This window comes from Alligator mississippiensis, chromosome 4, assembly GCF_030867095.1.
Source record: "Alligator mississippiensis isolate rAllMis1 chromosome 4, rAllMis1, whole genome shotgun sequence".
Classification (NCBI taxonomy): domain Eukaryota; kingdom Metazoa; phylum Chordata; order Crocodylia; family Alligatoridae; genus Alligator; species Alligator mississippiensis.
In genome coordinates, this window is record NC_081827.1 from 253605022 (window position 1) to 253632049 (window position 27028).

A 27028-nucleotide genomic window follows, 5' to 3' on the forward strand; every position below is an offset into this window, starting at 1 on the left:
CCTCCAGGACCTGGCAGGACTGGGGGGGGCTGGCACCCGCAGCCTCTGCACCCCCCCCCCGACCTATGGTGCCCCTCCCCCCCGCCCCCCCAGCTCCATGCCTCTGCTCTGGGGTGGGGGGGGGGCTCAGGGTGGGGGGGCCTCCTCCTGCCCCCCCAGCCCTGCTGACAGAGGGCATCTGAAGGGGGCAGCAGCCGGGCTGGGGTGGGGGGGGCTGCCACTGGGATGGGGAGGGGGGTCTGTGCCTGTCTCCAGCTGGGGGGCAGGGGACTGTGGGCAGGGAGTGAGGGGCACCAGCAGGGCGGGGGGGGGGCTGTTTCAGGGAGGGGGTGGGGGCACCTGCCCATAACCCTCCTCTGCACCCCAGCCCCGGAGCTCAAGGAGAATCCCCACCTGCTGCGAGCAGTACAGGGCCCCTGACACGCTCACTCATGGGACCACTCATGGGGCCGTGCCCCCCCCACCCCGAGTCCTCTCCCTACCCCCCCAGGCCTGTCCAGTGCTCCCCAAGCAATCCCAGCCCCCCCCAGTACTCCTCACTTGAGTCCCCCCACCTCCAAGAGATTTGGGGGAGGGGATTTGGGCGCCGCTTCCCCCAAGCCCACGGCTCCTGCAGGAAAGGAGAAGTGGGAGCCGAGGAGCCGCGCAGCCCCCCCGGCAGGCAAAAGGGCCGGGCACGGAGAGCTCAGCACGGCCGGCTGGCGGACGGCGGTGAGCAACGGAGGGGAAACTGAGGCACGGGGCGGGGGGGGGGATGTGCTGCACCCCAAGGCCCACAACCAGGCACTGGGGGGGCTCAGACCCCGGACAGGCGTGAGCCCTGGGCACGTGTGGGTGACACGCGTCCTGCTCACACTGGTGTGTTCCTGCCCAGGCCGGGGCCCCCCTGCGTGTCCGAGCCATGCCGGGTGCCACGGAGCTGCAGCGTGTCCTCGCCGACCTGCGGGGTGAGCGCCCACCTGACCCCAAACCTGACCCCGACCCTGACCCCAGGGGCTGCTCTAGCTTGGGCCCGGCCCAGGGAGCAGGCGGCAGCCCAGGCTGAGAAGGGTTAATTCCCCTACAGCCAGCTCTGGGGAGACTGAGTCAGGGGGGGCTGAGTCACGGGCACCGTGATCTGCCCCCCCCCCCCCGGCCCAGCCACCCACAGGCTTCAGGGGCAGCACTGGGCAGGGGTCAGGGAGGCCCCAGCACCCCCACCCCAGTGCTCACCAATGCCCCCCCTGCCCCCCCCACGGCTTCAGATTCCCTCATCCTCAACCTTTGACAGCCCCGCATGGGGATCCCCACCCCCCCCAACCACCCCCTCCGGGCATGTGGGCGGCTGCGGCTCTCACTTCCCCTCTACCCCCCCCACCCCCCAGTCCGAATCCAGAGCCCAGGTGAGGGGGGGCAGCGACGGAGCAGGGCCCAGATTGTGTCTGGCCGGTACCCCTTCCTCCCGACCTGCAGCCCCCCCAGCCCGGCCCGTGCCCCTCACTCCCGTCCCGCTGGTCCCCTCCAGGCACGGTGTCGGCGCTGACCCGCGGGTACCGGGACCAGGGCCGACCCGTCACGGACGGGAGCCCAGAGCTGCTGGCGCTCTGCGCCCGCCTCGAGTTCCTGCTCCAGGTACGAGCTGAGACCCCCCGCCCCCCGGGATCCAGGGAGGGGACCCAGGCGTCCGGGCAGTCCCCCCCCAGCTGAGGGCAGGGCCCAGGAGCTGGAGGGCCCCCCCAGCTCATCCAGAGCCAGCCCTTGCCCCCAGGTGGGCATGGGGGGGGGTCTCCAGGGCCGACGGTGCCGCCTTTGCCCCCCAGTTCGACCTGAAGGAGAAGCGCAGCCTGTGGGGACAGCGCCAGGACTACTGGGACTTCTTGTGCCAGGGCCTGCGCGGGCGCCACGAGCACCAGGGCATCACCCACGTGCGACACCTGCCACAGGTGCCTGGGCGGGGGGGCCCAGGCTGGCCGGTGCCCCTCACTCCCGACCCGCACAGGGCTGGGGGGCACCAGCCAGCCTGCCCACCCCAGCCACGTGTGACCCCGTCCCACAGCTCCGGACCCCGCTGGGCCGTGGCCGTGCGCTGCTGCGCTACTGCCTGGCACGCAGGCAGCTGGCGGAGACCCTGCAGCTCTGCCTACTCGACCCCCAGGCCACCAGGTGAGCAGGGTCCGGGGGGGGCTGGGAGGCTGGCCCCACCTGGGCCAAGCCCAAATGCCTGGGTTCTTCCCATGGCTTCGGGCCTCAGTTTCCCCCACCCCTGTTGCAGGGCTTGGTACCACGCGCGCAGCCCCTTCCTGGACCCACAGCTCTGTGCCGACCTCCTGGCCTGTCTCTACGACCTGGACGGCGTCGCCTTCTGCCTCGACCCACAGCCCCCCGGCCTGGACGCTGGCTGGCCCCCCAGCACCGCACGGTGATTCGCCCCTGCCCCTCACTCCTGACCCGCAGCCCCCTGCTTGCCCCCAGCCCTGCTGGATCTGGAGCCGAGCTCTGGCACGTGCTGGGGGGGCCGGGGAGCCCCACAATGCCTGAGCCCTGCTATGATCACTCCCTACAGGAGCCCCCCCAGCTGCCAGGACCAGCCCTACCAGGTAGGTGCCCCCCAGCCCCAATGTGCCCAGGTGCTACTCCAGCCCCTCCTTATATAGCCCCAGATTTATGCCCCCCCCACAGGGGGTGGAGCTAGAAGTGGGCAAGGCCACCACCTTAAAGGGCCACACACCTGGTACTACGCACCAGCAGAAGTGATTGGGGAGGGGGGAGCAGAGACTCTGTGGCACCTGCTGTGGGTGGTGGGGGCCTGGCCACAGTGCCAGGGCCAAATCCGTCTGCCCCGGCCCCAGGGGCACCTTGGCTCAGCCGCCCAGCTCCCCCAGGGACTGGAGGGGCTGGTGGTGCCCAGGGCTCAGAGCCGTCCCCGAGGCAAGGGGGCATGAGGGGGTGGGGGATTCTGCTGCACTGGGGGCAAGGGTGATCAGGCTGGGGAGTGGGGGGACAGGAAGAAGCGCTGGCCATAGGCATGCACATGGGTAGGCATGTACACACGCACATACACACAGGCACTCACATTTACTCACATGCAGACGCTCAGACATGCATGTGCACATTCACATACACACCTGGACACATGCACGTCCTCGCTTACATGCCCTCACGCATGCACATATGCCCATGCATGTGCTTACTCACACAGAAGCATAATGCTACTCCACGTGCATGCACTTACACATTCACATACATGCACATACATATACAAACCCGCACACTTGCATGCACCCATTCACACACACACGTGCCTGGGCTGCCTCCCACACAAATGCATGTACCCGTACACACACCTGCACACAAATGTATGCATGTGCACACCCAAGCACACATATATACATGCACACACCCAGGCGTGTGCTGTCTCACACACATGCATGTACAGGGGCACATGCACACATGGTCCCCTCGGCCCACGCTCTGCTCTGTGCACCAGGCCGTGGACCCCCAGCAGCCCCCAGACACCGGGAGCCGGACACGTGAGGAGCCCAAGAGCCCTGAACCAGATCCCCGTGCCCCCCTGCCCTACCCAGCCTCGCAGGGACCCTCGCTGCAGCCCAGCACATGCCCTGGCCCCGACACCTCTGCCACCGGCCCCGGGGACCACGCGGCTGCCCCAGTGCCCGGGGCTCTGGTGGCAGTGGGGGCCCAAGAGCCTGGGGAGGCCGAGGCGGAGGCCACGGGGCTGCGGCAGGCCCTGGCAGGGGTCCAAGCCGAGCTGGGGCGGGTGCGAGAGCAGCTGGTGACGCTGAGCACCCAGCATGGAGCCCTCCTGGAGGGGCTGGCCCAGGCCCTGGCCCAGCTGGAGCTGCCGGGGACCCCCGGGGAGGGCACAGAGATGCTGGAGGTAAGGACAGGCGCCAGGGTCAGGAGTGAGGGGCACCAGCAGGACTGGGGCCAGGGGGCTGCGATGTGGGAGTGAGGGGCACCGGCAGGGTTGCGGGTTGGGAGTGAGGGGCGCCAGTGGGGAAGGGGCTGTGGGTCGGGAGTGAGGGGCATGCTGTGGTCCCCTGCCCCCAGCACCTGTGTGCCCACCTGGTTGAAGCCCGTGCCAGCGCCCAGCGCCACGAGCAGGAGCTCCGTGCCCGGGAGGATGAGCTGAGCAGGTAGAAGCCCCCCAGCCCTGGCCACACGTGGGGTGCCCAGCTGGAGGGGCCCAATCCAGGCCCCGGGCTGCCACCCCACACTCTGTCTGAGACCTGCCCCATGCCCAGGTGCCAGCAGGATGTGCAGCGCCTGGCGCAGGCCGAGCACGAAGCCCTGGCACGGGAGCAGGCGGCACGGGAGGAGCTGGGGCGACAGCGTGAGGTCGAGCGGGAGGTGAAGGGGCGGCTGCTGGAACTGCTGCGGTGAGTGCCCCCTCCATCCTGCCCCACAACCCCCTGGTGCCCCTCACTCCCGACCCGCAGCTGCGGGAGTTTGGCCCCACAGCGCAATGGGGAAACGGAAGAGGAGCCCAGTCGTGTCCCCGCCTGGGCTGGGAGATGGCGCTGGGGCCCTTGACACCCCCCTCCACCCTGATAACCTACTGTGCCTGGCGGGGGAGTGGGGCACAGCCCTGTGCAGGGCCCAGGGTTTGCACACGCAAGATGTGGCACATACGGGTGCAAGCCCAGAACTGGCTTGGGGGGGGGAGTGAATGATGTGTGCAGGTAGCCAGGACTCAGTGTGAGCAGAGGATATGCATGAGTGCACACGCACGCACATATACATGCACATCGATACGCATGCATGCACATTCACATGTGCATGCACCTGCACACACACGTGCCCACATGCACACACACATGCACGCGCACGTTGCACCTATACACCTATGTGCACACGTGCACAGGCAGGCACCCACACGTGTGAACACACACACGTGCACACATGCTCCCCATGCAATAACATACCCCCACCCCTGCAGGGAGAAGGACTCGCTGTGGCAGCAGAGCGAGGGCATCGGCGCCCCCCCAGCCCCGGGCCCCTGCGCCCGCTGCCGCAGCACTGCCGGCCCCCTCGCCCGCCGCCACCAGTGCAGGTGAGTGTGGGGTCCCCCTGCCCCTACCCCTACCCCAGCCCTGCCACAGAGCATCCTAGGAACTGCTCCCAGCTCTGCCCCAGGGCACTATGCGAGCCTGACACCCTCGCGTGCCCCCAGGGTGTGCGGCAGGGCTGTGTGCCAGGCCTGCTCCGTGGACAGCGTGCGGGGGGAGTGGCGCTGTCTGTCCTGCTCCCAAGCCCGGTCCCCGCAGGGCCCCTGAGCCGCGGCCCCCAGGAACGGGCAGACAGACGGGGATAACAACCCACTACTGCCGCTGCAGCAAGATGCTCCCTGGTGCAGCTCCTGACACACCAATACACGCTGATGCACGCCTGGGACGTCCGTGTCTCTCCTCCCTGCGCCGACCTGGGGTCCAGCCGGCTGGGGGGCCCAAGGCTGCCCTGGGGGGGTGGAAGGGGCAGATCTCCCCCCGCCCCCGGCCAGCTCCTCCGACACTTCCTGGCCCCGTTGTTGCAATGGGGCCAGTTGGGCAAGACGCTTCCCAGCTGCCGCTCATGGGAACCTGCCTCCATTTCCCCTCGCACCGTTGCACAAGGGGCTGCTTGTGTCACCCCTGCCCGAGGCAGAGGACACAGCTGGGGGTCCCTGCCCAACTCCCCCCACCCTGGGGCCAGAGAGAGCCGGGCTCTCTGTCCCCAGGGGCATGTGCCCCAGCCCTGTGGGGCCTGGCAGGCACCCCCACCCCCTTCCTGGGGGGTTTCTGCCAGTCACATGGGAAGGAGGCAGGTGGCATTGCCCCCATGCCCAGCGGGGGTGACGCACCTCTGTGCCCGGCAGGGGTGACGCAGGTGGCATTGCCCCCCGTGCCCGGCAGAGGTGATGCGAGTGGTTTCCAGGATGTGGTGCCCGGGCTGGGGGGACGCACAGGATGTGGCAGCACTTGCAGGGTATCTTGGGAAACATCCTGGAAACACCAGCCCCAGGGTGTCGGGGTAACGCGGCTGGCTCTGGGGTGGAGCTAGAGGAGGTGACCGAGGACCTCCTGGGTGTCAGGGCTGAGGGGAAGAGCCTGCGTGGGAAGGAGCAGGGGAAACTGAGGCACGGCCCCCCATGCACGGCGAGGAGGGAACAGGGCATCACACAGAGCACCCCCCGGGGTGCTCACGCCTGTAATGAGAGAGTGCGTCATTAGGGGACCTGGCCACGCTCCAGGCAAAGGCTTGTTTATTTGCGTGTGCACACACACCCAGCATCCCCCCCCACATATAGGCACACGCAGCGAGTGCACACACACAGCCCCACAGCCATGTACAGCCCCCACAGCTATGCACACGCATGGACCCAATGCAGGCATGTGCCCCCCACCGCCATGGACTACCCCCCGCGTACAAGCACACACATGGATATACACAAGCAGCCCAGCATCTATATGCTCTACACAGCCTCCCACACACAAGCACACACATGGACACAATACATGCACACACATCCGCCCCCACATCCATGTACAGCCCCCATAGATATACACACAATATATGTGCACACATGCAGCCCTGCATCCATGTACAGCCTCAACCTATATGCACATGCACTCACACAATACATGTGCACACACACACACCCAACATCCATGTATAGGCCCCTGCATACAAGCACACACCTGCACACAAAGAATGCACACACTCACAGCACCACATCCATGTACAGCCCCCACATATATGCACACGCGTGCACACAACACATGCATGCACCCTCACATCCACATACAGCCCCCACACACCAGCATGCACGCACACACACATGCAGCCCCACATCCATGTAAACAGCCCCATATACACACCATACATGATCACACGCGCACCATCACATCCACGTAAAGTCCCCCACAGACACAGACACATGCACACAATACATGCATGCACACTCACATCTGTGTGCACCCCCCACAAACAAGCGCACACACATACACGCACCCCACATCCATCCATGCACACACAAATACACGTGCACACACGCTCATCCCATACATGTGCACCCTGCTACATCCATGCACATGCATGTTTCAAGCTGCGGGAGCAGTTGCTGTGAATCCACCCTGTGCCGCGCTCCTGTCCTGGTCACCGCGGGCATCCCCCATGCCACCCGGGACTTCTCCCCGGAGCTCCCAAGGCCCCCCTAGGCTGCAGGGGGGTGGGGAGGGAGGGTTGCAGCTGCATACATCCAAGTCCAAGGCCACGGGTCACTGCACAGCAGGTGGCAGGGACACGAGGGACCCCGGCCACAGCAGGCAGGAGGGAATCGGGGACCACGGGCAGCCAAAGCCGGTGCCTGGAGTCCAGGAGCCGGAGGCAGGGGGTGCTGCCCGGCTGAGGAGGGCACAGCCAGGGGCTCAGAGCGTGGTGGAGGTGTTGGCGGAGGAGGAGGCGAAGGAGCCGCCACGGCCGTAGCGGGCCGCGGTCTCTTTGCTGAGCAGGCCACGCTGCGCCAGGATCTTGAGGAAGTTGGCACGGAACTTGTGGCCGATGAAGGCGTAGATGACGGGGTTGAGGCAGCTGTGCGAGAAGCCCAGGATCTGCGTGGCCGAGAGGGCCGTGTCGATCTGGCCCCGGCGCTGGCACGTCTCGCTCAGGGACCCCAGGCGCATAAGTGTGTCGGCCAGCAGTGTGAGGTGGTAGGGCAGCCAGCACACGAGGAAGACCAGCACCACGGCCAGGATGACCCGCATGGCCCGCTGCCGCTGCGCGTTGCGCGTCTGGCACAGCGTGTGCACGGTGACGCCGTAGCAGAAGAGCATGATCAGCAAGGGCAGCATGAAGCCGAAGGTCTGGGGCAAGATGCGCAGAACCACACGTATGCGCGCCGTGTCCTGGCCGATCTGCTCGTAGCACACGGTGGTGCCATTGGGCACCCGGAAAGCCTCGCGGAAGAGGAAGACGGGCAACGAGAGCAGCAGTGACAGGATCCAGATGGTGATACACATGGGCACCACCCAGTGCCGCTTGTTCGTGGCCGCCCGCGTGGCATGCACGATGGCCAGGTACCGGTCCACGCTGATGCAGGCCAGCAGCAGGATGCCACTGTAGAAGTTGACCTCCTGGAGTGCCGACACAGCTTTGCACATGAAGGTCCCGAAGATCCACTCATGAACCCGGTACACGGCCCAGAGTGGCAGAGACAGGGCGAAGAGCAGGTCAGCCACGGCCAGGTGCAGCAGGTAGACGTCGGTGACCGAGCGCCCGGTCCGGTTGGAGGACACCACCAGCACCACCAGCGCGTTGCCCACCACACTCAGCAGGAAGACCAGGCAGTAGGTGACGGCCACCATGTACTTGTTGGCCTCCGAGACCTCCGGCCGGCAGGGGCTGGAGAACACCAAATTCAGGTCGGGCAAGCCAGTGCCGTAGCCGTAGTAATCATAGCTGTAGTTCCCCAGTAGGTCCTGGAGGTCCGCGTTCGACAGCTCGCCCATCCCCAACGTTCGGTTCATCCCCTGCTTGGGAGGAGAGAACAGGAGGAACATAAGGCATGGGCCGCCGGGGGCAGCCCATGCTCCTCCAAGCAGCCAGATTTGCTACCCAAAGGCACCTGGAAATTTTCAGCCTGGCCCCAGATGCAGCAACCCACCCCCCGGCCCTACTACACCTTCAGATGAAGGCTGGATAGACACCAAAGTTGTCACCCATTCTCAAGCACCTACTTCGTGGCTCTTTTTGTGGCTGGACAGCCATTTTTGTGACTTTCCACAGTCTACATTTATCACGTGACTAACCAGTGCCACATGCGATAATCATTTTGCAGGTGTGGCCCAGCTACATGGATCACACAATTCACCAGTCAGTGGCATCATATATGTCATGTGTGGCCGGGGTCTTAAAGGGCCCTGCAATGTTTTCACATTAAGGCTGGATAGAAACCAGCTCTGGGGTTGTTACGCATTGTCAAGCACTGACTTTGTAGCTGGTCGGCTGTTTTTGTAGCTGGATGGCCATTCTTATTAAGTGAGAATTACTCTGCAGGTTCGGCCGGTTTACACCTGTTGCGCGATTCGCCAGTCAGTTGTGTAATATATGTCATGTATAGCAGGGTCCTTAGAGTCCCAGTGCTGTGGGGCTGGTGGGGAGCTGTGGGGTCACATCCAGACCTTGGCAGGATCAGCCCCCAGACAAACCCCATGTGCAAGCTCAGAGCCGCACAACACCATTGCCCCGGGCATCGCCCCCACCCCTGCCCCAGGAAAGCAGGGGGTCCACGGCCACCAACATCCTGCTGCTGCCGGGGGGGTTGGTGGGTGCGGGAGAGAGCCCAGGCCCAGGCCAGGCCCCTGCTGCAGAGGGAGGGGAAGCCACCCCGGCCGGACCAGGCTAAGTCAGGGGGCAAATCCCTGCCTACTCCCCCAAGGCAGCATGAGTAGGGGGGCAAGAGCCTGTAGCCAGGACCCCGCGGGGCTGAGTCCCAGCAGGAGCATTGGCACAGCCCCAGCCTGGGCTACAGCCAGCACCCAGCGCCTCGGGGGGACAGGGGGAAAACCCGATACCTGCAACAACAGGAGGGGAAACACCTACATGGCAGGCAGCCAAGACAGGGTGGGTGCGGCATTGCCCCAGCTGCCCCCCAGTGCCACCCCGGGGAGTCCTCGAGGGGCACGAGCTGGGTGGGAGGTTGGGGGGAGGAAAGCCAGGCCCTTGGCTCTGTCCCAAGCCCCCCACCCACAGCACAGCCCCTCTTACCAGCCAGGGCTGAGGGGTCCTGTCCCGGGGACCGGGAGTCCTGGGGGCACCCGGTGCCGGAGCGCAGCCCGGTTCCCCCGGAGCACAGCGACGCCTCTGCTCGCGCGCCGGCCGCACCTCCGCTTCCCCGGCACTGAGTCACGGGCCTGGAGGAGCCGCCCGGGCGTGCGGGAGTCGCACAGGTGGGGCCGGCGTTCACGCCCCGGTGCTGGGCCACGTGCACCAAACCTCAGCGCCCTGCAGCCCCTCCCGGCACCCTCTCCTCGAACCCGGGACAGGGCAGGGGGCAATCAAGCCCCTGTTGTTGGTGCCTGGCACCTGGAGAGATGCAAAGGGTTGGGGCTGTGTCCCCAGCCGGATCTGGCCGTGACGAGCCAAGGATGGAAGCGGGGCCAAATTGTCCACTCAGCTCCTGCCCGCTCCAGCCAGGACCCTCTCTCTGTGTCCCAGCTGCCAGGCCGGTGCCGGGGGTCAGGCTGGACCTGGCATCTATCCTGGGCAGGTCCATGACCTCTGGCCTGGGCAAAGCCTAGGTAGGGGAGCCCCGTGCCGCGATGACTCACGTCCTCCCTGGGCCCCAGGATTGCGGCAGGGTGAGGACATCAGAGCCGGCAGCTGGGCGGGAGAGCGGCTGAGCAACAGGAAGAGGTGCAGGTTTCCCAACCTGCTCCCGGCCCCTGCCAACACCCTCCCCTGGCACCCAGGGCCACCTCCGCCCGAGCTGCAAGGAGGCCGGGGGGTCGAAGGCACGTGCCAGCCCAGCACGTGCCCCGGCTGCTCAGTGCTCTGCCAGTGCCTGGCATGGAGCATGGTCTTCCCCTTTCTCCTCTGAGCGCCTGCCTCAGTTTACCTTGTTATGAGGAGGCCGCTTATGGGGGTGGCACAAGGGGGATGGAGCCCACAGCCCCGAGGATGAGGATGGAGCAAGGGGAGCGAGCCAGGGCCGTGCTGGGCGGAGGGGCTGGGAGGCTGCGAGAGCATCACAGCCGCCTGCTGCTGGGGGTAGGCGCAGCCCGAGTCCCCCACGGCTCCCCGTCCCCTCCCGTCAGCCCCAAAATGAACCCCCAGATTTGCACGGCCTTCCTGCACTGCAGCTGCCCCAGACTCCTCCGGCCCTTACACCAGCCATGTGGATGGGGGTCCGGGGTGTCCCAGCTGCACCACCCTCCTGACCCCACGTGTCTCCAACACGGGCCCTCGGCCGCCCCAGCCTCAGCCTCGGTTTCAGCTCTGGGGTCCGGGCTTCCCACCCCATACCCCGGTCCACTGCCAGGGCTCCTCGGTGCCCCCCACATGCTCACCTATGCCTCTGGGCAGCACCCAGCGATCCCAGCCCCAAGCCAGGCTCTGGCCGCAGCTGAAGAGGAACTGAGTTTGCAAAACCTGAAGTGCGAGAGAAATGCAAAATCCTCCCATTTATACCCCCCACCCTCTCCGCCCCATGGAGGCAGGGACTGGGACCTGGCACCCTGCCCCACCCAGGTGCTCTTGCCCCACCCACTGGCGTGCAACAGAGAGGGGCTACGGGGTCCCCGGTGCACAGAGCCCCGGGAGCTGGCAAGGGAACCGGGGCACGGTGCCCTCCCGGGGCCAGCCTGCAGCGGGGGGAGCAGGAATCTCACTGCAGCACCAGGAGCAACCGGCCTAGCCGCTCCCTGACTCAGTTTCCCATCTCTGCAGAAGGAGCTGCCTCGCCGTGAGGATGAGAGGCAAACAGCACCCATGGGGGCAGGGGGAAGGAGAGGTTGAGTAGGGGCGGACTGGCCATGCCAGCCCCCAGCACCCCCTGGGAGCCAGGCCTGGACCTGCTCTTCCTCAATGGGGGGGCATTGGGAGTGGGGGTAACCCAGAGCAACCCCAAAACTGCTTTCATTCACAGTCTGGGGCAGGGGGAAGCATAGGTCATACCAGGGGGGGCCTTTCCTGCCCCTGCCAGCTCTGGACATGGGCAGGGCCCCTGACGACACTGGCACAGGGCTGGGGTCACGAGCTGGGAGCTTGGTCCCGCACTCAGAGTTGTACAGCACCTTCACTGGGACCGACAGGCAGGGCATGGATGGGGGCATCCTCTCCCCTCTCTCCCTGCCAAGGTAGGGTCCATGCTGGGAGCAGAGGGTTTGGGGAGCAAAGCCCCAAGCCCCGGGTGGGAGGGTGCTGGGGGGAGTCATGGAGAGGGGGCAGAGCTGCAGAGCAGGCCTCTGAGCTCAGCCCAGCAGCGGAGGGCAGGAAGCAGCCTTGTGCACGCGTGCGCAGCAGCAGCGGTGGCACGGTGCAGGAGGAGGTGTGACACAGCCACTCGGAGAAGCAGGTCCCTGCCAGCCTGCGAGTGTGTCCAGCAGGGAGCGGTGATGTACACACACACACACACACACGGGTGCATGAACACATGAATATAGAGACACGCACAGGCATACATGCAGACAGCCACAGGGACATACCTGCAGACATCTATGCATGCATGCACGCACATGCAGATGCATACACGTGCATGTGTGTGCACACACTGTTAGACCCTGACTACATGAGGCGCCTAACGACTAGGGAGATGATGGTCTAATCGCTTAAAGATCCTGTTACTCATTAGGCAGAGCAAGCAGGGAGCGAACACTACTTGCATACATTGCTCGCAATAGTTTTACTCAAAATGGAGACAGCTTCGGGCGCGGTCCCTCACCGACACCCAGCCTGTGAACACGGGGAGCAGTTCTGAACATCAGTTCTGTTCACATTTTATACACCTTGGGTTATGCTCATTAACATTCACTCCACTTACGTCCCTCCTCGGGTTCCACCCATTTCTTCTCCCATCTCAAGCTCTTCCTGCTTGCTTCATTAGCATGAAACTGCCTATGCATTTCCCTCGTTCACATGCCTCTGCTAAGACTGCACACGAAAGCCTATTAACTTAGGTACTCTCGGTCAGTCGCGGGTTCCTTCTGGTTCTTTGCTGATTTCAGCACTATCTCCAAGGTCTTGCTTCTGCTTTATCTCCTGGAGACAATAGCTGGTGGGATGCATCTTGTTCTTCTTACACAAGGAATCACGTTCCCTGCACACCATTGCATTGTTAAAGAAACTACTTGCCTAAGCATTCGCAAGGTTATTTTAATACCTCATTCTGCAATGTGACCAGCAGCTCTGCCCAGACACAGGAACAAAGCCTTCATTCAGCTGCACGCTGAGTGCTCCCTAATATCCATATCGTTACCCTAACACACACATGCATACATGTGGATGCATAGACGTGGACACACACATGCCTGCATGTATACAGACACAGGGGCATCCATACATGCATGCAGACACCCATGCGCACACACATGCGGATGTGCAGACACATGCATGCATACAAATGCAGACATGCGTGCACATCACACACCTGCACTGACACACCCACCACACAAACACATGCATGCCTAGGTATGTGGATGTCTATGCATGCAGACACGTGCACACATGACCCTGCACACAGACATGTGGATGTCCATACATGCATGCACAGACCTAGGTATGTGGATGTCTATGCATGCAGACACGTGCACACATGACCCTGCACACAGACATGTGGATGTCCATACATGCATGCACAGACACAGCCCCCTCCTGCTCTCCCAGGACAAGTCCTGGGTCCCCCCACACTGGCCCTGAGCTTAATGGCAGCTCACTGGAGCCTCTCGCAGGCCAGGCTGACCCCAAAGACCCCTACCTCAGTAGAAGGGGAAACCCCCCAGGCCAGGCCAGGCTAAGCAAGGAGCAAATCCCTGCCTGCCCCACACCAAGGCAGCGTGAGCGGGGGGACAAGAGCCTGTAGCCAGGACCCTGCATGGCAGAAGCATTAGCACAGCCGGGCACAGCCCCAGCCTGGGCTGCAACCAGCACTCAGTGCCACTGGGGGGCCCTCAATTATCACCACCCCAGTTACAAAAGAGCCGAGAGACAGGTCTGTAGCCTGAGCTTTTATTGGTCCTGGTACAAGAATCAACAAGGATCCTGAGACCCAGGAGGAAGGTGGCGCGTATCATCAGCCAGCATTCCTGCATTTGCAGAGCCCTCCAGTTTTCCCTCCAGCCTATCCCCTGCGTTCACTGGGGATAGACTAATATAGCTGGCTAATAGTCTAAGAAGTGTTTTGGATGGGTTTAAGTCACATTTCTTGGTTTCACTGATGTTTGTGAAAGGGCCTGAACCAGGTTTCCTCTGGACTGGGAAGGTGCCAGTTAGCTGGGATTGATGTCCCGGGGCAAGATACACTGCTGGAAGGGAGGATTTCTTACCATCGTGGCCTTTCAGATACTGCCCATGTCCGAGGCCTGCAGGACGGGCACTGTCTGCATGTTCTCGCTAGTCATACGCACATTGTTGGGTGAGGTCCTGAGTCCCTTTAACGCTAGCTGCAGCCGTTGGAGATGGATGCTCAGGCCCATTATTATTCCTCACGGTTTGGTTCTGGTCTCTCGCCGTATGTGATGCATGGGGGGGCACATGCCCCCCAGCTTTCTGTGCCGATGGTGGGGCACAAGGTGCAGGGCTGCAACCTCACCGGTGCCAGCACCCAGCAGCAGTGTTGCGTCGTCTTGAGTTTCTTTCCAATCAGTGCCTCATACGTGTAGTTGGCTTGGTAAATCACTCGCTCCAGTTCAGCGGCTGTCTCTCGGATCTCAGATGTCAGCTCTCTTTTGGCATCTTTGAAGTTCTTGACTACACAGAAGACGGATCAGGTTTTCAGGGTTATCAGGACACACGTTAGCTCCTGCGAATCTTGCAACGTAGCCGGCATTACTCAGCCGCTTTCCACCTTTGAACATCTTCATGGTGTTGAGAGCGGTCCACCTTGCTGCTGACCCAATTTGCAGGATCATAAGCAGCAGATCATGATCAAAATTGCTTTCTGAATCCTGTTGTTCGTTAGAGAGCTGTTTTATGCACTTCTGGATTTGCTTCAGCACAGCCTGACCTTTGTCTGGATCCTGCTTCTCTCCCCCTTCTTGGCTTGACTCTCCAGTGATATGTCGGAGGCAGTCACTGCTGCACCCATCGCACTGCCTACTATATAGATGACAAGCTGTCTGCTGGAGAGCATCAGACATACAACAAAGGTCTCGGGGACAATGCAGCGCGCCACAATGTGGGTGATCCTGCCCGTGATGCCCGCTCTCCCTCCAGCAACATTTGCTATCGTGGCTTCTCTGTGAACCTCGTCCACAGCATCAGCTATTACCCCAAGTGCCACTACATGCTGCTGCAGCCTGTCCTGGGCCGGCAGCAACTTCTTCCTCAGCATTTTATCAGTGCTCCTCCTTAATAATTCATTAAAGGAGAAAAAAGAAAAGGGGGAAATTATTTCATAGGTCTAAAGTGTTAACGCTCCTGTCGCCTTCCATGGTGATCCCACTACGCGCCCACCCTTCTGCAGGCCCCTCTGATGCTGTGACCGTCACCTCAACCTTTTTTTGGCTCAGGTGCCCTGAGCTCCCTTCACCTGCCCCGGTCCAGCTTGCAGGGGTCCCTGGCACCCTCCACATGCCCATTGATGAGGCTGCTGCCTCCCAGGGAGCATTCAGCCTAGGCCCTGCCTATGCTGCTTGCACTTGCTGTTGCAAATCAGTGATACCAATGTTTGAACCGCGTCAGAAGAGATAGCGGTGGGGAGGGGGCGGCCGTGGGCTGGGGCTGCTGGCTGAAGTTTTAGCTGGGCACGTCCCCCGTTTGACCAGTGCCCAGGCATGGAAAGAAGCAGGCACGTCCTGCAATGGCGCTGGGCCCTGCAGGCACCAGGTCTCCCAGGGAAACCCCCGCTCAAGGGCGTCTGCTAGAGACAGACGTTACTCACCTCCGGTTGTTCAGACAAGCAAAGAGCTCGTCAGGCACGGCGCTCTTGCAGACGGAGCTCCTCGCCGTCTCCCCACAGCTGGAGCATCTCCCCTGCTTGCATCTGCTCGAGGTTTTGGCATCTGCTCCCCGCCCCTGCTCGAGGTTTTGGCATCAGTAGTCTCCCCAGTGCCGTAGGGTCAGCTCAAACTCATACTCAGCATTTAGCATCGCAGTCACTAGACAATGAAATTTTGACTTGTTTCAGTTTTTTGCCTTGTTTTTCACCATCACCCCCCTGCAGGCAACATAGGAGCTGACTGACTGGTAGGGGATGTCCCACGTGCCCAGGAGGCGAGAGGCCTCGTGGATTGAAGTCCCCGGCTGGGAATCTCCCTCAAGGTGACTCGGAGTCTCCCAGAATTGTGGCCCCAGATAAATGGATTTGTCTTCAGATTCTAGATAAAGCATAAAGCTCCTTACTGGAAGGATCTCCCATGAACTTGGCTTCCTCCAGCACGGAGATGAGGTCTCTCACCTGCTGCTCCGTCAGGACGGCGTACCGCTCCATCCACACCTTGGGCTCATTGATACCACAGCAAATCAGGCCCTGCGGCGTCTCCATCAGCACGCGGCCCTTCTTCGTCAAGGCATCTCTCGGGATCTCCAGCGCTCTGCCTTGCTGCTGCTGCAAGTCTCACCTTTTGCTTTGGTCGGGGGGGTGTAACTTTTGCCACCTCTTTTAGAAATGTGGCATTGCAATTGGGTTTTTTTCTCTATGGCTTCCTGGGGATTCATTCTTACACAGGTGTCACGCGCTCACACTTAAGTCTGGGCAGCTTTCCAGCGAGACCCCTGCAAAAACAGACATGTTTGACTTTCATTAGTGACTTCCTCACCGGAGCAGCCGGCACCCTCCAGCCAGGCGGCAGGATAGCGCAGCGCCTGGAGGGCTTGTCATGGGCTTCCCCCTCAGCTGGGAGGAGGGAGCCTTGGAGATGACGACAGGACGACGAAGATGGGGTCCTTGGGTTGTGCTGCCTCCTGCCAGCGCACCGACACCGAGCCCCGGAAACTGCACAGCGGCGCAGGCGGCACCAGCACGTGCCTGCTCCCTGCCCGCAGCCAGCAGCCAGAGAGGCTCTTGCAGGTGGTAGACGGATCCCGGGCACATGGATAGCACCTGTGCACACGGGTCCATCCCAGGCACATGGGTCCGTCCCATGCACACATGCAGATCCCAGGCACATGGATAGCACCTGTGCACACGGGTCGATCCCAGGCACATGGGTCAGTCCCATGCACACATGCAGATCCCGGGCATATGGATAGCACCTGTGCACACGGGTCGATCCCAGGCACACGGGTCAGTCCCATGCACACATGCAGATCCCGGGCACATGGATAGCACCTGTGCACACGGGTCGATCCCAGGCACACGGGTCAGTCCCATGCACACATGCAGATCCCGGGCATATGGATAGCACCTGTGCACACGGGTCGATCCCAGGCACACGGGTCAGTCCCATGCACACATGCAGATCCCGGGCATATGGATAGCACCTGTGCACACGGGTCGATCCCAGGCACACGGGTCAGTCCCATGCACACATGCAGATCCCGGGCACATGGATAGCACCTGTGCACACGGGTCCATCCCAGGCACATGGGTCCGTCCCATGCACACATGCAGATCCCAGGCACATGGATAGCACCTGTGCACACGGGTCGATCCCAGGCACACGGGTCAGTCCCATGCACACATGCAGATCCCGGGCATATGGATAGCACCTGTGCACACGGGTCGATCCCAGGCACACGGGTCAGTCCCATGCACACATGCAGATCCCGGGCATATGGATAGCACCTGTGCACACGGGTCGATCCCAGGCACACGGGTCAGTCCCATGCACACATGCAGATCCCGGGCACATGGATAGCACCTGTGCACACGGGTCCATCCCAGGCACATGGGTCCGTCCCATGCACACATGCAGATCCCAGGCACATGGATAGCACCTGTGCACACGGGTCCATCCCAGGCACATGGGTCAGTCCCATGCACACATGCAGATCCCAGGCACATGGATAGCACCTGTGCACACGGGTCCATCCCAGGCACATGGGTCAGTCCCATGCACACATGCAGATCCCGGGCATATGGATAGCACCTGTGCACACGGGTCGATCCCAGGCACACGGGTCAGTCCCATGCACACATGCAGATCCCGGGCACATGGATAGCACCTGTGCACACGGGTCGATCCCAGGCACACGGGTCAGTCCCATGCACACATGCAGATCCCGGGCATATGGATAGCACCTGTGCACACGGGTCGATCCCAGGCACACGGGTCAGTCCCATGCACACATGCAGATCCCGGGCACATGGATAGCACCTGTGCACACGGGTCGATCCCAGGCACACGGGTCAGTCCCATGCACACATGCAGATCCCGGGCATATGGATAGCACCTGTGCACACGGGTCGATCCCAGGCACACGGGTCAGTCCCATGCACACATGCAGATCCCGGGCACATGGATAGCACCTGTGCACACGGGTCGATCCCAGGCACACGGGTCAGTCCCATGCACACATGCAGATCCCGGGCACATGGATAGCACCTGTGCACACGGGTCCATCCCAGGCACATGGGTCCGTCCCATGCACACGTGCAGATCCCAGGCACATGGATAGAACCTGTGCACACGGGTCCATCCCATGCACACATGCAGATCCTGGGCACACGGATAGCACCTGTGCACACGTGTGGATCCCGGGCACACATGCGGATCCCGGGCACACATGGATCCCAGACACATGGATAGCACCTGCGCACCCATGCGGATCCCAGGTAACAGTACCAATCCCGGGCACACGTCAGGATCCCACAGCCGTGCACGGATCTCATGCACACCTACAGATGCCTTGCACGTGTGAGGATCTCTGGCACGCGTGCAAACCCCATGCCCGCGCACACGTGCATCCCACGCACACCCTTGCGGAACCCGTGCAGTTCCCTTGCACACGTGGATGCTCTGCAGGGCCAAGGAAGGCGTCTCTGGTGCGCATGCGCACAACCTCCCCGCGGCCCGCGCCCGCCCGCCCTTCTCCTGCCCACTTCCGCCTCCTCGCCGCCTCCCGGAAGTGACGAGTGGCGGGGGCGGGGGCGAGGAAGCGGAAGCGGAAGCGGCGCAGAGCTCGGGCGGCCCCGCAGCGCGTGCAGTGGGCTCCGGCGCCTGACAGACCCCTCCCGGCCGCCGTCCGACCCCCCCCCCCCACACCGGGCGCCGGACCGCCGCCATGATCCTGCTCGAGGTCAACAACCGCATCATCGAGGAGACGCTCGCGCTCAAGCTCGACGGCGCGGCCGCCGGGTGAGAGGGAGGGGCTGAGGTGGGGGAGGGGCTGCGCTGGGTGGGGGAGGGGCAGGAGTGAGGCGAGGGGAGGGGTTGAGGGTCGCACCACTAGTTGGGGGTTGGGGTCAGCGACCGGCTCCGCCCGAGGCTGGTCCGCGTCCGCACGGCGCCGGTCCGGTCCGTCCCGGTTGCGATCCCTCGGCCTCTTGTCTGCACGCAGACGTCTAGCTCCGAAACAGAAAACCCCGCGTCGGTTCTGCGCCGTCTTGGTGGAGCCGCCGCTGCCGCCGCCGCCGCCGCCTGGGGAGGAAGTTGTCACTTCTGCATTTCTTCTTTTTCTCTAGCTGATACCAAGACGCTCCTGTGTAGGCAGGCCCCGGGCGAAGGGTGTAGGGAGACGCCGGTCTCATGGTGTAGGCCTTGTGCAGCAAGGACAGGAGGTCTCTTGCCGTCCCTGAAACGCCAAACGTTGGAAACCAAGCAGCTGGTTCTGGGCAGGGGACCGCGGAGATAGCAGAGTGTCTTTCTTTCAGAGTTCGTCGTCGGTCGGGTCGATGCACATCGTCCGGTCCGACCCCCTGCCCTGGCAGGAAACAGCGCTGGGGTCAGACAGCCCCGGCGAGGTGTTCGTCCAGCCTCCTCTTGAAGCCCCCCAGGGCAGCAGCCAGCACCACTTCCCTTGGAAGCTGGTTCCAGATCCTGGCCGCCCTGACGGTGAAGTCGCGCCTCCTGATGTCTAGTCTGAATCTGCTCTCTGTCAACTTGTAGCCATTATTCCTTGTTACCCCCAGTAGTGCTCGGGGGAACAGGGACTCCCCCAATGCCTGCTGGTCCCCCCTGGCCAGTTTGTAAATGGCCACCAGATCCCCCTCAGCCTTCTCTTGTGGAGGCTGAACAGGTTCAGGTCCTGTCGCCTCTCCTCGTAGGGCCTGTCCTGCTGCCCCCTGATCATGCGGGTGGCCTCCTCTGGACCCTCTCCATGCTGCCCACATCCCTCCTGACGTGCGGTGCCCAGAACTGGACGCAGTACTCCAGCTGCGGCCTGACCAGTGTCGCGTAGAGGGGGAGGATCACCTCCTTGGACCTGCTCGAGATGCATCTGTGGATGCACGACAAGGTGCGGTTGGCCTTCCTGACCGTGTCCCCGCACTGTCGGTCCATGTTCATTTTGGCATCAATAATGAAGATCCTTTCCTGCCTCTGCACTGACGAGAGGGGAGTTCCCAGCCTCTAGGTCTGCTGCTGGTTCTTCCTCCCCAGGTGCAGCACCTTGCACTTGTCAGTGTTGAAACCCATCCTGTTCTCATCCACCCACCCCTGTAACCCGTCTAGGTCCGATTGCAGCCTATTCCTCCCTTCTAGCGTGTCCACATCCCCCCACATCTTAGTGTTGTCTGTGAATTTGAACAAGGTGCTTTTCACCCCCTCGTCCAAGTCTCTGATGAAGATGTTGAACAGCGCGGGCCCGAGGACCGAGCCCTGGGTGACCCCACTGCCCACAGCCCTCCAGGTCGAATGCGACCCATCAACCACCACGCTCTGGGTGTGGCCCTCCAGCCAATTTTTTATTCTGTTATTTCAGCTGTTTGATCAAGGCATTTCTAGGGGACAGTTGCAGGGTAGTCTGGATAGGGGCAAAATGAGGGGGCCGTGATGATCAAGGAAAAGAGCACAGGCATCCTGAATCCTCTCTCGCTATGCAGCAGACCGCATGTATTCCCTATTTGATGCATTAGCAGTGGACAGACGTGAATTTGCCATCAGCCTCTGCAACAGCTGGGTCTCGGGGTCGAAGTGCAGACTGGGAGGCGAGGATCTACATCCCAGATTCGTTGTCACCGACTCGCTTTGTGACGTTGGTGCATCATTTAACCCGTGTGTTGCCAGCCATAAACTGGAGAGGGTATCTGGGCTGTCAAGTGCTTGGGGAGCCCTAGGTGAAAGGCATCTTTGCCCTTTGTGATGCGGTGGTGGAGCAGACTGCCGAAATCCCACCCAGTGTGAGCTCGCTCTGTGTGCTGAGCATCCGCATGAGATGTCATGGAAAAGCTGGCAAGCAGAGTCGTTCGCCTGCGAGGTCTCCTATATGCCGCCTAGGTGCCATTATTACACTGGGAGTGTCTCTGGGAGCACCTCTGCGATCTTAGATGAGCAACGTCCTATCAGCAGAGATGGCCTGAAACATCTCCCCTAAAAGCGTCCTCTCTTCCCCCGGGGGAGTGAAGCCTTTGCTTATGACTGCCCTTCATCCATCTCTGGTCTGCTTCCACGTGTTGCCTGCAGGCCAGAGCTGAACTCCTCCTGTCTCTCGCTCAGGTCACGAGAGCTGGTGATTGAAAACAGCTCTTGATAGTCCACTCTGAGCATGCCCTGAGTCCCAGCCGTCCAGGAGAAGACATATTAGCCTGCTGATGGATGCACTATCAAGAGCCTTTTTAACTTAAGAGATGGAAATGAAGGACTCGTCATTTCATTGGCAACCCTAACGAATGTGCAGCCAGAGCTATCGTCAGCATTGGGTAGGAAGAAGACCAAAATCAATGGCTTTTTATTTAAAACCTATATTTAAAATAGGCTTTGACAGCCTGGGGTAAAAGGCCTCAATTCGACATAATTTAAGATCGTTTAAACTAAGGGGAAACCTCAAGCTGTGCTTTTCCTGCCAAAGCTTCAGAGGATCAAACTGCTGAACAGGAAGAAGATGCTGGCTAAGCAGCTGGGTTCAGACTCTGCAAAAGGGCTGTCAGTGTCTGCTAGCAGGTACCACATCCACAGCTACGGACAGACTCATTTTCATGTAAATTAATTTGACCAGAGCAGTTCAGTGACCAGTCAATGGCTAAGAAACTGATTGGGAGACGACACACTTGTTTTCCTTCCCATGAGCAAAAGCGAGATGAGGGGATGAGTGAGATCTGCAGCTCCTAAAATCTTGAAGGAGGCAGTGATGAGAAGCAGTGCAACGTGCTACCCCTGTGGATGAACAAAGGAAATATGCATGAGTCTTTTAATTACAAAACCACTTTTTGTCTTTAAAAATCTGGTAAATTTAAGGTAGATATTATTGAACTAACCCCCCAGATAGGCTGCTGGCTGAGCTTAATTCTATTTTCTGTCCATATGCAGCTTGATGCAAATCACAAGCAAGCTAACCATCTAGGAAATCCCTTTTTCTACCATAATTAAAAGAGTCTAAAAAAGAAGCAGGGGATTTGGACAAATGTCAAGTTACCTATTACCATAAATCTATCGAGGAGCGTTCTGGTTGTGTCGGGTGTCGCATGTAGTGCAAAGGTGAATTGCAAATCAACATGTTTCAGTGGTTGCTGTCGAGCGAGAGTCTGTCTTTGTTCAGGAGATTGACTTCGCCAGGCTCTGTGACTAATTTGGCATTTGTACCCTATGCGGGGGAGCAGCTCGCCAGGGAAAAATGTGCTTGATTTTACCTGTGCAGTCGTGATACAGTTGGCATTGAAAGATGGGCTTCTCAGCAGTGGCAGGATGTGGTTATTGGGAATTTGTCCTTCAGCGTGTGGCTGCAAATGCAGTTTAGCTCAAATTGTCTTAGCTGTGTTGTCCTAAATCATCTTAGCAGGAAATGCCATAGAATCAGGCTTCGCTTTGTGCTTCATCTTTATTACCCGTCGACTTAGAGTGTAAGCTGCTTAGGGCACACATCGTGCTTTGTAGAGCTCCGGGTGTTGATGCTTAGCCCGGGGAGGATGTGGCTATGAGCCAGAGGATGCCGCATTTGTCCACAGTGGATCTAAAACAGCCAGGTTAGGCCTCTGTGCTCTTCAGAGAAGCAAATGTGTTTGCAAAGCGTGGGAGTCGCTGGCTGCCGGCTTTGCACCCTACCCTGAAAAGCAGCTGCGTGCAGGGGCCTGCCCTGAACCCGGAAGGGAGCCGGCAGGTTTGTGGCAGGCTCTTTGACTCCAGATACACGCGGTCACATTTGTTTGTTCACATCATAAGCTGCACTGCCTTCGGCCCGAGGGGCCGCAGGAGTCTGGACAGGCATCTCGATGGGTCTGTATTCCCCCCACAGCTGGACGTGGAAGTGCAGAAATGCCCTGCCAAAATTAGTGCAGGTCCGAGAAGAGCAAGGGCTGCTGCAATTCAGAGCCTCCGGTCCCTACTCTCTCCACCTGCTGCCTGGTTCCTTCCTGTGGTTCTTGGGGCTGTGGTTGCACCGTGCCCTTTGTCAGAGCTGCTTCACACCGTACATCAGTTCCCGGGGGGCGAGCAGAGACTTCCTAACACTGTCACAGAGTCCCACAAGACTGGAGCCTGAACCAAAAGGCACCGTGTTGGTGTGAACAGGGCCTAGCACAATCCAAACCCCTCTCCTTTAATGCGATACCTCTCTTGTAACTTTTTATTTTATCACAGTGTTATTTTTCCAACAAGTTTGCAGCATACCGATCCGCTCTTGCGCGGCCCTTAGATAGCCTCAGCCCTAGATAGCCGCACTCGGAGCTGTACAAGCTTCCAGAGACTGTTTTATTATTTTGCCTTTCAGAACCAGAGATGTCCTTTGCAACCATCTCTGTCCTTTGGTATCGATTAGAGGCCGTTACTTATGAATTATGTGATGCTTTAGTCTGATTACCAGCCAAGTCTGCATCGGCACCCAGTTCTGTTTTACAGAGAAGGCAAGAGGACAATTTGTAATGATCTCTTCCTCCTCTTATTTAAACAGAAAAATCAGAATTGTTGCATAAGGCTGAGAACGTTTGTCACCTCGGAAGCAAAACTGCAGGACTTGGAAGTTACCCGAGCGCAAGCTGAGGGAGGGCTGGCTCTTGATTTTGAAGTGCTTGTTGGCCTTTCTTCATGAATGATCTTCTTGGAAATTCTGCTGAGGGAGAAAGCTGTGATGTGCATTAAATGAACTTCATATTTTTTGCCTTCCTCTGTAGCTCTGTCTGGGATCTCTTAAGTGTATATTAACAAACAGGACATTGGCTGCTGTGGTCTCCCTGCTTTACCCATGGAAGAGCCAGGCATGATGTCTTGTGTTGTGTCGGGTGACTATAGTATTAGTAAGAGATGAGATTATGCATTTGTCTGGGATGGTTTAGCTGGGGATATGAGAGCCTCGGGCAGGGGGTTGCACTAGCTGCGACCTCTGGAGGTACCTTCCAGCTCCACTTCTCTAAGATTTCTATGATTGTAACAGTCTTCTGAAAGGCATTTATGGAGGGAGGGATTTGGTTGGAGAGAAATGAAACCTGCCAGAGCCCTTGCTGGCTCTCCTAAGCCCAGGGCAGATGCTGTCAGTGTGCAGAGCAGTGTAGGTTTGACTCCAGGTGGGTGGCTCAGTCTTGCTAACATAAACATTATTGGAAATGACCCAGTGCTTTTGGCTGGAAAAGCTGCCCTGCTCATGTCCGAGGTCAGGCGGGTTTCTCGGGAGCAGGTCTGTCGTGTGTTTTGGTTAGAGAGAGGCAGCAAGCTGAGTCTCTTCCTTCACGTGAGCATTTTCTGCGCACTGTTTAAGGCAGAACGGAGCAAAGAGAAAAGGCTGATGAGATTTCTCAACTGCTAGGACCTTGTGGTGACAGGTTGGCAACAGGGGAACACTGAGGTACTGCCCAGGAACATGGGACATGGCTTGAAACCTCACCCCAGGGAAGATCTTTTAGACCAGGGGTGCTAAAACTGCCGGGTCAGATCCCACACACCGGGATCGGGCTTAGCACTGGGCTCCAGGGCCAATCCCAGCCAGCTAAGGCGGCACGATCTGGCCTGCAGCAGGGGGGCCACAGCTCCTGGAGTTTGGTGGAAGGGGAACAGTGCCCTGGCTCCTGCACCACCAAATTTTCGGCCTCCTGTGGAGCACTGCAGGCTGGATGACACAGTGGCAGGGGCCGGATCTGGCCCACAGGCAGGGGTTGAGCATCTCCGGTCCTAGAGAGCTGCAGTTGCGGATGCAAAATACTAAACGGTGGAAAGAAAGTCGCTAGGGATTTATTACAGACTGTCTCTCAATACAATAACAAGGGGTCACAGCATGAAATGAGTAGGTTGTCAGTTGAAAAAGAATACAAGGAAGCACTGTTTCACCCAGGGGATCATTAAAGGATGAAGTTCGTTGCCACCAGACATGCGGGAAGCTGAGAGTTAGCCAGATTCACAAGGGACTGGACACGTCCTGGGAGGAAAGGGGCATTGGGAGCTATTGAGCAGGGAGCAAGGGACACGGCCTCTGCTCCAGACCTGCCTGGACCTTGGTGCTGGAGGAACGTACCTGGGCACTCGCCCTCCAGCTCCACTCCGTGCCACCCTGGGATACAGGAGATGGGGCAGGATGGACCTGTGGTTTGCCCCAGTAAATGCCAGTTCCAAGGACCCCCACCCCAGTGCAGGGCCCAGCTGTGTGTAACCTCATCTTGAGGAGCACAGTTACGTGGTCCGGGTCACTCAGAACTGGGGCCTGGTCTGTACAAGCTTTGGTTGCAGAGCCAGTGTGGGAGCTCAGTGATGGCCCTTGGAGCTGTGACTTGGAGGGAGTCGGCAAGCAGTGCGACAAGCCTGACGGGCAGGTGGAGCAGCAGGGCCTGGCAAAGCGGCTTGAGGCATTGCAGTTCGTATGTGCTGTGCGGGGCAGTCCTACCCCACAGAGGGTCCCTGCCCTAGGGATAACCCAGTCCACGCATCAGATGGATGGGGCAGGGAGTGGGGGAGAAAGCTACAGCGGCAGCATTGGCTAGCAAGGTGGGCGGTGGACATAACTCCTAGAGCCGTGGGGCTGGAAGGGGCCTCCAGGGTCTCATCCAGTCCAACCCCTGCTTAAGGCAGGATCAGCCCTGTGCAAACCACCCCAGATAAACCCACGGTCCAACCTCTGAGCAATACGACCCAAGCCATCACATCTGAACCCGTCCCAGGGAAAGCAGGGGGACCACCAAGACCAACATCCTGCTGGTGCAAAGGTTGTTAATAGACACATGAGCGATCCCAGGCAGAGGCCATGCCCCCACCACAGAAGAAGGCAACTACCCCGGTCCATACCAATCTAACCAATAGGTAAAATCCTTTCCTGCCTCTAACACAGCGCCGGTCTGACCCTAAGTGGAGGGGCAGGACCCTGTAGCCAGGAACCCCCAGCTTTAAGTCCCAGCAGGAACATTGACACAGCCCTGTCGCCATCCCCGGGCTCTGTCCTCTTGTCAGATTTAGCTCGGGCTAAATGTCCTATGCTGCTCCTCACCTGCATCGTAGAGACCAGCAATCCCATCTCCTCCCCTCATCTTGGGGCCTGTTTCATGGCTGTAGATAACCTCAGAGAGCTGGGCCATTATACGCCCTTCCCTGATTCCCTAGCCCTGGCTTTCTTTCATCCTCCACATCTGAATGGTGCCCTGTAGGGCTGGGTCCCTGCTCCCGGTGGTCTGCTGTGCCCCTACCCGCTCCAGGACATGCTGCTTCATGCCGGAGCACTCTCGGGGAAGGCAGCGTTCGCCCCTGGCCTCGGGATCTGTCCGAGTTAAGCTTCGGCATGCTGCTAGGCAAGTTGGTTGGAAGGGCCCTTGGCTGTGGACCTCGTGTATGACTTCTCAAAGCCTGTAAGACAGGGTGGTCAGACCCCCTTTCCCCCCTGGGCGGGATCTGGACTCACTTCTGGCAGTGAGGACAAACAGCCCCACCATTAACCATCGTGGGTTCCCGGGTGCAGTAACCCCCCCACGGCCAAACGCTTGCCCTGCGCCTGCCAACGTGGGGCTCCACGCACTGGGCTCCATTCCCGTTTCCCTCTTGGTCCCTCCAGGAGCCCTGGATGCTGCCGCTCCAAGGGCCGAATCTGTGAAGAGGGAAGGAGGCTCTCTGTGCTCCCTGCGCAAAGTCTGGCTCTGCAGCTGAGTCATATGGGAGCACGGCTGGCTGTGCCTTCCCCGAGCAAAGGGTACGCCCCGCGTGTTAGCTTTGTGACTCAGGAGCCGCTCCCCGCTCCAGAGCAGCGCTGGCAAAGCAGGTTTAGATTGGATATCGGGGAAAACTTCACTGGTAACAGAGGGAGGCCATGAATAGAGACCCAGGGCAGGGGGGACTGTGCAGCACGGGAGGGTCCAAGGAGGGTCGAGGCATTGCGATGCCTGTGCTCTGCTGTG

General features: G+C 60.2%; 3 protein-coding genes and 1 long non-coding RNA gene across 9 annotated transcripts in view; 2 read left to right on the forward strand and 2 right to left on the reverse strand.

Moving 5' to 3' along the window:
• Positions 1–338: 338 nt before the first annotated feature.
• Positions 339–5402, forward strand: RUFY4 (RUN and FYVE domain containing 4). The gene is made up of 12 exons (XM_014600523.3): positions 339–711; positions 875–947; positions 1505–1611; positions 1800–1922; positions 2036–2142; positions 2252–2398; positions 2543–2576; positions 3467–3877; positions 4051–4136; positions 4245–4379; positions 4940–5053; positions 5174–5402. Exons 2-12 carry the CDS (start codon positions 902–904, stop codon positions 5274–5276), a joined length of 1413 nt encoding a protein of 470 aa, XP_014456009.1. The 5' UTR covers positions 339–711; positions 875–901; the 3' UTR covers positions 5277–5402.
• An 803-nt stretch (positions 5403–6205) lies between these two features.
• Positions 6206–11132, reverse strand: CXCR1 (C-X-C motif chemokine receptor 1). Of its 3 annotated transcripts, none has more exons than XM_019483283.2 (2): positions 11046–11132; positions 6206–8507 (listed from the first exon to the last, which is right to left on the reverse strand). In XM_019483283.2, the coding sequence occupies exon 2, from the start codon at positions 8502–8504 to the stop codon at positions 7407–7409; it is 1098 nt and encodes a 365-aa protein (XP_019338828.2). In that variant the 5' UTR covers positions 8505–8507; positions 11046–11132; the 3' UTR covers positions 6206–7406. The 3 variants fall into 3 exon arrangements, with proteins under 3 accessions (XP_019338828.2, XP_059583501.1, XP_019338830.2); XM_059727518.1 differs by lacking the exon at positions 11046–11132 and adding an exon at positions 9745–10656; XM_019483285.2 differs by lacking the exon at positions 11046–11132 and adding an exon at positions 9745–10656 and having other exon boundaries at positions 6206–8510.
• Positions 11133–13687: 2555 nt separating this feature from the next.
• LOC109282178 (uncharacterized) lies at positions 13688–18639 on the reverse strand. Of its 3 annotated transcripts, XR_009462153.1 has the most exons (4): positions 18395–18638; positions 16036–16407; positions 15575–15791; positions 13688–15041 (listed from the first exon to the last, which is right to left on the reverse strand). It is a non-coding gene; the product is annotated as an uncharacterized LOC109282178 (long non-coding RNA). The 3 variants fall into 3 exon arrangements; XR_009462154.1 differs by having other exon boundaries at positions 15878–18639; XR_002089100.2 differs by having other exon boundaries at positions 16036–18636.
• Positions 18640–18730: 91 nt separating this feature from the next.
• The window catches only part of ARPC2 (actin related protein 2/3 complex subunit 2), a 29741-nt gene continuing 21443 nt past the window's right edge, over positions 18731–27028 (forward strand). The window contains exon 1 of one of the 2 annotated variants that reach the window (XM_059727523.1): positions 18731–18932. In XM_059727523.1, the coding sequence (XP_059583506.1) occupies positions 18859–18932 (74 nt within the window). In that variant the 5' untranslated portion in view covers positions 18731–18858. The remainder of the gene's footprint in view (positions 18933–27028) is intronic. The other variant, XM_019483287.2, reaches the window with a different exon arrangement.